This window comes from Aquarana catesbeiana, linkage group LG02 (assembly GCF_042186555.1).
Source record: "Aquarana catesbeiana isolate 2022-GZ linkage group LG02, ASM4218655v1, whole genome shotgun sequence".
NCBI lineage: Eukaryota > Metazoa > Chordata > Amphibia > Anura > Ranidae > Aquarana > Aquarana catesbeiana.
Genome location: NC_133325.1, coordinates 329204230 through 329216458, shown reverse-complemented (window position 1 = coordinate 329216458; position 12229 = coordinate 329204230). Strand labels below are relative to the sequence as shown.

General features: G+C 42.0%; 1 protein-coding gene across 3 annotated transcripts in view; it reads left to right on the top strand.

The window, feature by feature from the left end:
• DMD (dystrophin) overlaps positions 1-12229 on the top strand; it is a 3507873-nt gene that overhangs the window by 3464812 nt on the left and 30832 nt on the right. For all 3 annotated transcript variants that reach the window (XM_073614841.1, XM_073614839.1, XM_073614840.1), the window contains one exon: positions 3608-3731. In XM_073614841.1, the coding sequence (XP_073470942.1) occupies positions 3608-3731 (124 nt within the window). The remainder of the gene's footprint in view (positions 1-3607; positions 3732-12229) is intronic.

Below are 12229 nucleotides of genomic sequence, written 5' to 3'. Positions count from 1 at the left end.
CCCCAGTCCAAAAAAATTTATATTTATTTCATACAGCTTTTTATGCCAGGAAAGCAATCCTGATACTATGGAATAATCCCCTTCCCCCAACGGTCGGACAGTGGCTGTCTCTGATAGATCAGGCATTGCCGCTGTATAAACTGACATATATGGGACGCAATTGCCCTAAAAAGTTCGACAAACTATGGGCCGCTTGGGTCCATAAACAACGGTTGTCCCTAGGATAGGACTCGGAACAAAGAAGCACTGAGGATAGGTGATGGATAACTTGGTAAACAATGCATACTGATAACAATGTACATAATGCCCACCGTTGATAAAACTCAGCTGAGATGGAAGCGGGACTTCCCCTCTGGATCCCTCCTGCCCTCCACGCTCCCTCTGTCCCCCCCCCCCTTTACCTGCCCCCTTCCGCCCCCCCGGAGCATGAGAAACACCACCTCCTCCTTCTCTGACACCTGGCTGAAATTATGTGCCCTTTGAAATAGTCTTCCTTCCCCCCCTTTTTTTTATTTTTTTTTGCATGTACACCAGCCTGACACCTATTTACTGTAATCTTTTATCAAACGCACTGTTGATGAAAATGTACCACTGTATTCTTGTTCTTTTTTTTCTGTTCTGTTTGAAATTTGAATAAACTTTTTTGTTAAAAAAGAAAAAAAGGTGGAAAAAGTTCTGAATTGAGTTATCACAGAAACCTGACATTTTAACAGGGGTGTGTAGACTTTTTATATCCACTGTATATGCAAAGACCGGGCCTTCTGAAACTGTGCTGAAGACCGATTATTCAAAGACAGAGTATGTAAAGCATAGTGGTGGGAATCTTATGGTTTGGGGTTGCTACTTCAGGGCCTGGGTAGCTCTAAGCCGTTGTGTCAACTATACATTGTGTATCATGTCAAAGTGTGCACGATGAGAATTTGAGGCTATCTGTCCTAAGTTGAGGATGAACCAGAAATGGATTAACACAATAATGATCCAATAATGATGAAACATACTAGCAAATCAACCAAAGAATGGCTCAAATAGAAAAAATAGAGATTTATAGACTGCCCTAGTCAAAGCTCTGACTTGGTTCCAAATTTTGTTGAGTGATTTTGAAATAGATGGAAACCCGCAGACCTCATGCAACTGAAATTTTGCATGGAGAAGTGTTCAGAAATTTCACAGTCCATTTTGGAGACTGGTGGGCAGTTATACAAAATACCTAAAGAAGTCATTTCTGCTGCAGGGGGCAATACCAGCTTTTGGTGCCAAGGGTGTACTTATTTCCAGAGTAACATCTTTAGACCCCTTTCACACTGAGGTGTTTTTCAGGCGCTTTCGGGCTAAAAATAGCGCCTGTAAAGACGCCAAAAAAATGCCTCCCCTGCAGTCCCAGTGTGAAAGGCAGAGTGCTTTCATGCTGGGGCGCTGCGCTGGCAGGACTATAAAAAAGTCCTGCAAGCAGCATCTTTGGGGCGGTAAAGGAGCGGTGTATACACCGCTCCCGCCCATTGAAATGAATGAGCACCGCTGTAAAGCAATTCAGTAGTAGCGTTACACGGGCGCATTTGACCCTTTATTCGGCCACTAGCAGGGGTTAAAAGCACCCCGCTAGTGGCCCAATAGCTGCGTTTTACTGTCAACGCTCACCCGTCCCAGTGTGGAAGCAGCCTTGCATCTATTGATGCAAGGCTGTGTTCATTATCTCACCTTTATCTGTAGGTACTGTTTAAATAATGATCTGATGTTTACATGTTTAAATTTACTGAACAAGAACATTTCTATGGGGTGTACTTCATTTTTAGCTGTGTATGTAAACTGTATCACCTGGCAAAAGATGTGTGCTTTTTTCCGGTTTTAAATTCTTTATTCATTTTAGATGATTTTACAAATAAATACTTTACAGAAAAAAAATCAAAAAAGGACATTTAAAACTCCTTCACGCCACAATAGAAAAAAAAAAAAAACTTTACCAGACATATAGACAAGTGTGTATCATAGGCCCCTGTTCAATTATCATAGCAACTGTATTTATTCCCTAAAAGGGAGACAACAGGAGAGGTGTGGTCTCCCTGAATCTGAATGTATATGATCTAACTAATCTTCACCAAAAAAAAAAATCTTGTGACTGCCAGGCCTTTACACCTAGAACTCTCCCCTTGTGTCCTTACCCTCCTATACTCTCCCCCTTTTCTTCTACCCCCTCCGTCCTCTCCCACTAGCCCCTTACTTCATGTGTATAGTGTGAAAAGGAAGAAAAAAAACAATCCAATAGTGATATCAAGGAAGAAAAGGAGAATAACTTTCAGCCTTCTTCCTGTTCCCTCCTATACATCTCCTTTCCCACCCCTTCCCTTATAGTCACACCCATCCATCCCCTATACCTGCCCTCCCTGTCACCCATTCTGGTCCCTAGTGGGCATTCTATATTCAGTGAATTAATGAACCATCATTCCATATTACTGTGAACATGTATCTTGTGTCCTTAAAATTTTTTGTTCTCCCACCCATTTCCCCAACCCGCACCATAATGGAGAGAATAGTAAGGGGGGGGGAGGGGCGTGGGGGCAGCTTAGCACAAATAGGAAAGGATAAGTGAGCCTACTAAATCCCCCAAATACATTTTTATCTAGAACAAAAAAAAAAGAGGTAAGGGGGAATATATAAGTCGATCACTCCTTTTCTTGCCCGCATTTTATTTTCCATATTATTTGGATTCTGCCATCTCTCCCCCTACTCCAATGAAATTTCATTACAAAGAAGCACCAACATCATGCCAATCAGGCCATTCCTGTGCTTTCCCTTCTTGCAAGCTTGTTGGCACTGTTTGCCTGGCAGCACTAGGCAACTAAAATTAGGACCCTGTTTCGTTGACCCACTCTCCCCCCACAGCCTGAAAAGTGCTGCACAGGATATTGCAGGAAGCTAAAATAAAGACAGAATTTAGGTATGTATGCATGTTTTGTGTGTAAAATGTAGTTCAATGGACATGAGGTAGCTTTATGCTACAGCAACCAATTAGAAGTCTTCATAAAGAAGTGTGATTACAGTGATGAAAACTGATCTGTGAAACCACTGTAGTTTTCACAATTTTGTCATATTAAGCCAGACGTTTGACAGTGGAGACTGTTAGAAACAATGGCTAATGTCACAATTTGGTTTGCATGTTCACTAAGGGCTCACTAACATGGACACAGAGTCCCATACATCCTGCAAATTATTATTTTTTGTTTCCCGAGTAGTGGATAGCTTTGTGGAGGAAACCTGTTTTAATCAGTGGAGATGCAGCAGCTGTACAGACTCACCTACACACCCACACAAGTTTGACAGGCGTGCAGAGATGGGTGAATGGCACACACAGGGCGCATTTTGGGCTGCACACTCGTCCCTACACACCTGTCAAGCTCAGATATTTGGTCGAGTCCATACAGCCCCTGTCTCTCCACAAGCTGGCTGCATGCAGCTCCGTAAACCTAAACAAACAGCTCTTGAATGCTGTACAGAATTCTGCTCCGGCTTAAATGAGCCCTAAAGCTATATGTTCTTGACAAATGCCATATTTGACATTACATGTGTATTTAAAAACAAAGTTTTTTTTAATTGTACTGTTTTGCCTTTTTAGCCGCAAGCCGAGGCAAAGGTCAATGGTACAACCTTTTCCTCTCCTACTCCCTCACTACAGAGATCAGAGAGTAACCAGCCTATGCTGCTTCGTGTGGTTGGCAGCCAAACATCTGAAACTATGGGTAAGGAATTTAACTGCAGAGCACAGTACTTGCTGTTGAATGCAAAAGCAGTTCTTGTTTGTTAATGATCAACTAGTATTGTTACAGTTCACTTTATATTCATGTCCTAAAATGCACCACTTCTGCTAAAAAAAAAAAAAAGGGTCAATCCATTACACTAGAAGTCCATATAGCTAGCTTTTCTCATCCTGCTCATGGTCAGGTCTTAAAATACTAGAAAGTTAAATCACAACTATTGCACAGATGTGTTTTTTTTCACCTACATTAAAGGAGTTCCATGGTCACAACATAGACTTTTGTTTTTGTAAGCATTTCTTACAAAAAAAGTTATTTTTGGCAATTCAGTTTAATCTTTAATCTTTAATTAAGCTTCCTTTCATGTTGTGAGTTCTGTCTGTTTGCTGGCCTTCTCTTTCCACAATTTCCCAAATTCCCTGCATGCTTTGCAGCTTCTCTGCTGTTTGTTTTTTTTTTTTCAGTTTCTAAGGCCTAAATATCCCATCGTACCTTGCTGTCTACACGTTGATGCCTGTATGGACTCTGCCTCCTGAAATGTCTCTTCTCAGCACCTTTGTGGTTCAGAAGGCAGGCTCTGTGAATTCTTTGACACAGCAGTGCCTACTCACAGGGCATAGTGAATGTATGCCACAGAATTTAAGGAAGTAAATTTGTGGTGATCTTCACAACATATGCTTACAAAAGTTGGCTAGAAATAATTGAAATACAATGTGCATATAAATATGGGTTTACATTTTGACCATAGATACTTTAAAGGATACATGTGTATCTAGCATTCATCATATGTAGTCTTTGTAACCGCATGTCTAGTTTCTAGCATCTGTCCAGTCTGCAATCATCAAGAAGAGGTGGCAGTGTGGGTGTGGAGTAAACTATTTTACGCTTGAGAACTCTTTGTGGACAAACATCTAAAGCTAAAAGCCCAAATAGAAGGCATGGGCATCCCATGCCATGGCAGCCAATGACCGTGCTATAAATTTTACACTAATACATCTGTGTGATGTTCTGAGCCTTGGCGAGACAATGGTGGGCATCCTTCATCATTGCTTTGCATTTTGCGAATTCCTGTTTACACTGTAAATCATTAGCCTAATGACTGCAGTATCATCAGATTCGTGTGAGTTAATTTAACCACTGGGTACTTAAACCCCCTTCCTAACCAGGCCAGTTTTCAGCTTTCAGCAGTCTCACATTTTGAATGACAATTACTCATGCAACACTGTACCCATATGAAATTTTTGTTCTTTTTTTCACACAAATAGAGCTTTCTTCTGGTGGTATTTAATCATCACTGGGTTTTTAATTTTTTGCGCTATAAATTAAAAAAACTAATTTTTGTTAAAAAAATATGAATTTTTCTTTTCGGTTATAACATTTTGGAAATTCATAATTTTTCTTTATAAATTTTGGCCAAAAGGTTATACTGATACATATCTTTGGTAAAAAATAACCCAAATAAGTATATATTATTTGGTCTTCGTGAAAGTTAGTCTACATTCTACAAGCTATAGTGGCAGTCATTGAAAATTGATCACACCTGATGTATTGATGGCCTATCTCATTCCTTGAGACGCTAACAAGCCTAGAAAGTACAAATACCCCCCAAATTATCCCTTTTTTGGAAAGTAGCTATCCCAAGGTATTTAGTAAGGCATGGTGAGGTTTTTGAAGTAACTTTTTTCCCACATTGCTTTGCAAAATGAATTTTTTTTTCACATAATTGTAATACCAAGTTATTTCTCACACACTGTGTAGGCATACTTGCAACTACACCCCGAAACACATTCTTCTACTCCTCCTGAATATGGCAATACCAGGTGTGAGACTTTTACATAGCCTGGCCACGTAGAGAGGCCCAACATGCAAGTAGCACCTCCAGGTGTTCTATGAGCATATATTACACATAAAATTTCCTGACAACCACTCGCACTTTTGAAGGCCCTAGAGCATTAGTTCAATTAACACGTCCACAAAATGACCCCCTTTTGGAAAGCAAACACCCAACGTATATTTGGAGGCATTATGAGTCTTTTGAAAATGTCATTTTTTTCCACAAGTTTTTGAAAAAAATGTTTTTTTTTTTGTTTTTTACACAATGTTTTCCTTTTATAAGATATTTCTAACACATAGCATGTACATAGCAAAAATTACACCCCAAAATACATTCTGTTACTCCTCCTGAGTATAGAGATGCCACATGTGTGAGACCTTTACACAGCCTGGCCACATACAGACGCCCAACACTCAGGGAGCACCATCAGGTGCTCTAGGGACATATAATTACAATTCATGCAATACAATACAAGTCAAATTTCCTGACTACCTTTTACACTTTTGTGAGGCACTCATGAGCACTGTAGTGGCATGGATGTGTCACTGATGAGCACTGATGAGGCACGGGTGGGGCATGGATGAGGCACGGGTGAGACATAAATGAGGCACAGATGAGCCTGAATGAGGCACAGATGGGCTAGAATAAGGCATGGATGAGGCAGGGGGGAGTGCTGCTGTGGTCTCCCTTCTCTCCTCGCACGCTGTACTGATCGGTATGTACAGCATGTGAGGAGAGAGCTGAACCGGACATGCACCGGTTTGTAGACAAGTGATCGCTCCGTCATTGGGCAAAGCGATCATGTGGTAAATGGCCACTGTCATTGGCCCTTTACCGCGATCCATGATGCACCGGGTTCACACAAACATGTCATTGTATGCCCTCCCAGAATTAGCTGACTGCACTGTAACCGTCATTCAGCTATGGCCCGGTCAGCAAGTGGTTAAGAGCCAATTTAAAAAGGTTATACTTAGATGTTTTCAAATCGCAAGCTGCAACACTAACAAAGGCACCACGAATAATTGTACAGTAGAAACCCAAACCTTTCAGAATGATCTTTTTTTGTTTTTGTTTTGTGAAATAAAGGACAGGTGGGTTCAGGAAACATTTATATACATTTATATCGTACTTTGCCCACAGGTACAATCATTACCTCTTTCAACCCCACCACTATAGACGAGGTTGCTAAACTACTTGCTAACATCCACCTTACCACCTGCCCTCTGGATCCTGTTCCCTCGCAAATGCTGCTTTCACCCTCTGGCTCTATGCTACACTCTCTAACCCACATCTTCAATCTCTCCCTCTCTTCTGGCATCTTCCCCAACTCTCTAAAACATACACTTGTCAGACCCATACTTAAAAAGCCCTCGCTGGACCCATCCAATCTTAACCTACATCTCCTTGCTCCCCTTCCTATCCAAACTTCTTGAACGTCTGGTCTACAACCAACTGTGCGTCCACCTTGCTTATAATAGCCTTCTTGATCCCCTTCAGTCTGGATTTCATCCTCAACACTCCACAGAATCTGCTCTCCTAAAACTAACAAACGATCCACTAACAGCCAAAACCAATCAACGCTATTCTGTACTCCTACTCCTGGACCTCTCTGATGGATTTGATACGGTTCACCAACTCTCCGCTGGTTCTCTTCCTACTTATCCAACCGCACCTTTAGCATCTCTTACAACTCTACTTCCTCCTCCTCCTCTTCCTTTCTCTGTTGTGGTCTCCCAAGGTTCTGTTCTTGGACTTCTCCTATTTTCAGTCTACACCACTTCCCTGGGTCAGCTCTATAGCACCTCTACGCTGACGACACCCAAATCTATTTCTCTACCTGTCAGCTCACCCCCTCTGTCTCCCCACGTATCACTAATTTACTATCTGATATATCGGTCTGGATGTCACACCACTTCCTCAAACTCAATCTATCCAAAACCAAACTTATAATTCTTATAATCCTCTCCCATATGCCCTTTTCCCTTCCCCTGATCTCTCTGTCAAAATCGATGGTACAACTATAAACCCATTCCCACATTTCAAGGTTCTAGGTGTAGTGCTGGACTCTGAACTCTCCTTTAAGCACCACGTCCAATCACTGTCCAAATCTTGCCGCCTCGACCTCCGCAACATCTCCACAATATGCCCCTTTCTAACCAATGACACAACAAAGCTCATAATTCACTCCCTGGTCATCTCTCGCCTCGACTACTGCAACTCCCTTCTGATTGGCTTACCTCTACATAGTTTATCACCTCTTCAATATATCATGAATGGTTCTGCCAGACTCATCCACCTTACCAATTGCTCTGTGTCTGCTACCCCTCTCTGTCAATCCCTCCACTGGCTTCCGCTCACCCAACGAATTGAATTCAAAATACTAACAACTACTTACAAAGCCATCCACAATTTAGCCCCCAGCTACATCACTAGCCTAGTCTCTAAATACCAACCTACTCGTTCTCTTCGTTCCTCTCAAGACCTTCTGCTCTCGAGCTCCCTCGTCACCTCCTCCTATGCTCGCCTCCAGGACTTTTCCAAAGCCTCTCCAATCCTATGGAATGCCTTACCCCAATCTGTCCGCTTATCCTCCTACTCTATTAGCTTTTAGACGATCCCTGAAAACCCTTCTCTTCAGAGAAGCCTACCCTACCCACACCTAACAACTGTATTTTAGTTTTCTCCATCAGCTCAGCCCCCACAGTTATTACCTTTTGTTCCAATTGACCCTCCCTTCTAGATTGTAAGCTCTAACGAGCAGGGCCCTCTGATCCCCCCTATATTGATTTGTATTGTAAGTGTACTGTCTGCCCTCATGTTGTAAAGCGCTGCGCAAACTGTTCGCGCTATATAAATCCTGTATAATAATAATATACTTGCCATTATTTTGGTAAAACAGATACTTTTCAGCTCTTATGTTAAAGTATATCCTTTTTATCTGGAGGTTGAATAGCTTTAACGAACTGATAGACCAAATATATTTTGCTATGCTGCCAAACACTGCTGCTTGTTCAATAGAGGATATGCAGAAATCGTCTCAGATTCAAGATCCTTTTTGGAAATACATTTTCCCAGTGTCTATAGCTGAAAGGGCGGGGCAAGGTCTGTCTAGTATTGAATTGGGGTATGCTCATTAGTGAGAGCAATGTCTAATGTTCTACATTGCACTGTCTCCTTTTTTTTTTTTTTTTTTAAGACTGAAAATTGTATTATTAAATCTATTCAGCATTAATTTATGCCAAACCCAGTAAATACTTCTAAACCAGTATTAATGAGATGACATGTCCTGAAATCTTAAATCGTTCCATGGAGAAGGAACCTATAAAGCGGTAAAGTAGTTGTAAAGGTAACTTGTCACAAGAGAATAATGGAGATTGCCATTAGGCTATATGGGCAGCGGCTACAAAACAGCTGGTGTGCGGTCAGATGACAGCAGTGATCAGTGCATCACACAGTTTATTTTTGTTAAAAAAAAAAACTTTATTGAAATGTCATACAGTGATATTTCATTACGTTCGATTGGCTGCTGTGCAATGTGAATCGGTGAATTGCACCTCTCACTGCGCTGGAATGTTTGGCTTGCAATCCAGTGATGTGAATCAACCAGGCTGGAGACAAGACATCTAAAATGATCCCCGTAGACAAAAGTGGACTATGTCTGCATAGAGTCTTTTGCACAGCCATTTATAGTTACCATCAGAAGCCAACACAAGAGCATAACTCTGGGACAGGTACAGAGCATTTTCAGACTGTAATAGGAAGGAATTTTCAATGCAGGATAAACAAGATTTTTTTTTCTTTTTGTCAAGTTGCAGATATAAAAAAAGATGTAAAACTACTTTTATAATTACATTAACATGTAACGTATATGAAGTTTTAGTAATTGTGTTTACGTATACATTAACAGTGTTTATTTCCTACAAATACTTGTTTTGAAAAAATAAACTAAAAAATAAAGATAGACTTAAATTTTGTATTGTCATGTGAAATACTGTTATTAAAGCTTAAGTCCAAGGAAAGAGAAAGTGCTGCGCTCATCCTGCAGGGGTTAAATGCTCATTTAGGTCTAGGGGGCCACAAATAGCATTTTTAACTGCAAGATCCTCCTCTCCCGCAAGCTCCAAGACTGGTCCCTGCAGCCTCTTCTTCCCTACGCCCTACCCTTGCATTGAACATGAGGACACTGGGGGGGATAGTCCACTACCAGAGCATAGAGGAGAGTTCCGGTGCTGTGGGTGATCGGTTAAGTAAAATTGCTTTCCCAGTCCCTTAGACCTAAATGAGCATTTAACTCTTGCAGTTTGGCAGCAGCCTCACTGCAAAGGAGCATCCTTTAGCTGGAGATGGGCTTTAAATCTGTGTTCCAGATACTTTCTCAGGCAGATTATAAATATGAATTAGAAATTCTTATTGGAGATAACATGTTAAAAACCTAGCAGCATAATAACTCGCTTTCTGATTGCAAAGAGTCTTACCTAAGCAAACAATCACGGCCTGACTGCAGAGCTTCATTCTGAAATTCCCTGTGGCAGCATTCTATAATCAATAGCCACAATCATTATTTCTATGGCAACATGGGATGTATTTAGATATTGAAAAATAAGCATGCAAAGTCATCTCCGATAATATCCCAGGCATTATGCAAACCATCGACTTCTAATCTAAGTGAAGATAAAAGATGAGCTCTTGTCTAAATATTTGATCTCCTAATTTCTGTGTATGCTTTGTTGCACATGCATTCATTTGTGTTCTGCAACAGTGTAAGGTTATTCGTTTATATCAAAACCGGTTTTGTCTTTTTAAAATCGGTGATAAATTAATTACTGTTAATCTGCAAGTCACTAGATTTTCTGGGCTGCTACAAGCCAGAAACAAATAATGCTTCTAAAGCTCAGTATCAGTGGGTTATTCAGTCTCCAATAAGATAGCTTTCTATGCAGCCAAATGCTATATTGATGTTATGATAGTCATATCAGTTCTTTTGTATCGTAAAGCATGCGCTACTGTACTTAACAATACTTTGAATTGTTAGCTCTGACCTAATCTGTGATTGCTTATATCAAAACCTAGAAACAAAATTAAGCGCATCATCCTAAAGCTGATCATTTTGCAGCAAATGAGTGACAGGCTTGTAGTACAAGCAAAATTAAAATAACTGCACATCGCAAAGAGATGCAATTTAAAAATGTAGGCATATTTAGCATCTACACTTGGTGACCACTATCTTAGGTACTCTTGCTTGTGGACACAAAAGCCAAGCAGCAAATCATGTTACAGCACCTCAAATATCCATACAACATTAGGAGGTTCAGTTGCTGATCAACCATGATCAACTCCTGGAGTTTTAATTCACAACCATTTCTATAGTGCAAAAAATAGAAAACTTCAGGGAAACGTTGCTATGAGCAGTCAGTAAGAGAATGGACAGACTGGAAGTCCTCAACTAATTAACCACTTAACAACCGGCCCATAGCCGAATGACGGCTGCAGGGCGGTTGCTTAACTCTGGGAGCACATCCGTGACCGCATCACGGATCCCGGTAAATGGCCGCTGATCGCGGCCGTTTACCATGTGATCACGCCGTCAAATGACGGTGCGATCACATGTAAACAGACCGGCGTCATCTGATGACGCCGGTTCCTCTCCTCCCCTCCTGTGTACCGATCGGTACACTGTGAGCGGAGAGGGGGATGGATGGCTGGCTGCAGCGCTGTGGGCTGGATGTGTAGTGCCCACAGCGCTGCACAGAGACATCCAGCCATCCATCCATCCATGCTCAGCCATCCCTATTGCCCTGCACTAATCTGCAATGCCTGCACTACTCTGCAATGCTGTGCAATACTCTGCAAAGCCCCACATTACCCTGGAATACCCCCACAATACTCTGCAAAGCCTCGCAGTACCCTAGAATACCCCCACAATACTCTGCAAAGCCTCGCAGTACCCTGGAATACCCCCACAATACTCTGCAAAGCCTCGCAGTACCCTGGAATACCCCCACAATACTCTGCAAAGCCTCGCATTACCCTGCCATACCCCGCCATACTCCGCCATACCCCGCCATACTCCGCCTTACCCCGCCATACTCCGCAATACCCCGCCATACTCCGCAATACCCCGCCATACTCCGCAATACCCCGCCATACCCAGCCATACCCCGCCATACCCAGCCATGCTGAGCCATGCTCGGCTGTACTCGGCCTCTGTATGTGGCCAGGCTGTGGAAGTCTCACACATGTGGTATCGCCATACTCAGGAGGAGTAGGAGAATCTATTTCGGGGTGTCATTTTTGGTATGTACATGTTATGTGGTAGAAATATTGTATAAATGGACAACTTTGTGTTAAAAAAAAAAAAAAAAATGCGTTTTAACCACTTCCCGCCCGCCGGCCGTCATACAACATCCTTGACTTTGTGCGGGGATATCTGAATGATGCCTGCAGCATCATATCAGATATCAGCTTTTTCAGCAGCTGTTCCACTGCTTGATCGTTCTTACGGGAGGCGAGAGGGGATGTCCCCCCCTCCCGCGCTTCTACCGACTCACCGCTACGATCGAAGCCAGGATCGTTTTTTTTTTTTTTTTTTTTTTTTTAATTTCAGGCTTCCCAGCCTAGAGGTGAGATGTGGGGTCTTATTGACCCCATA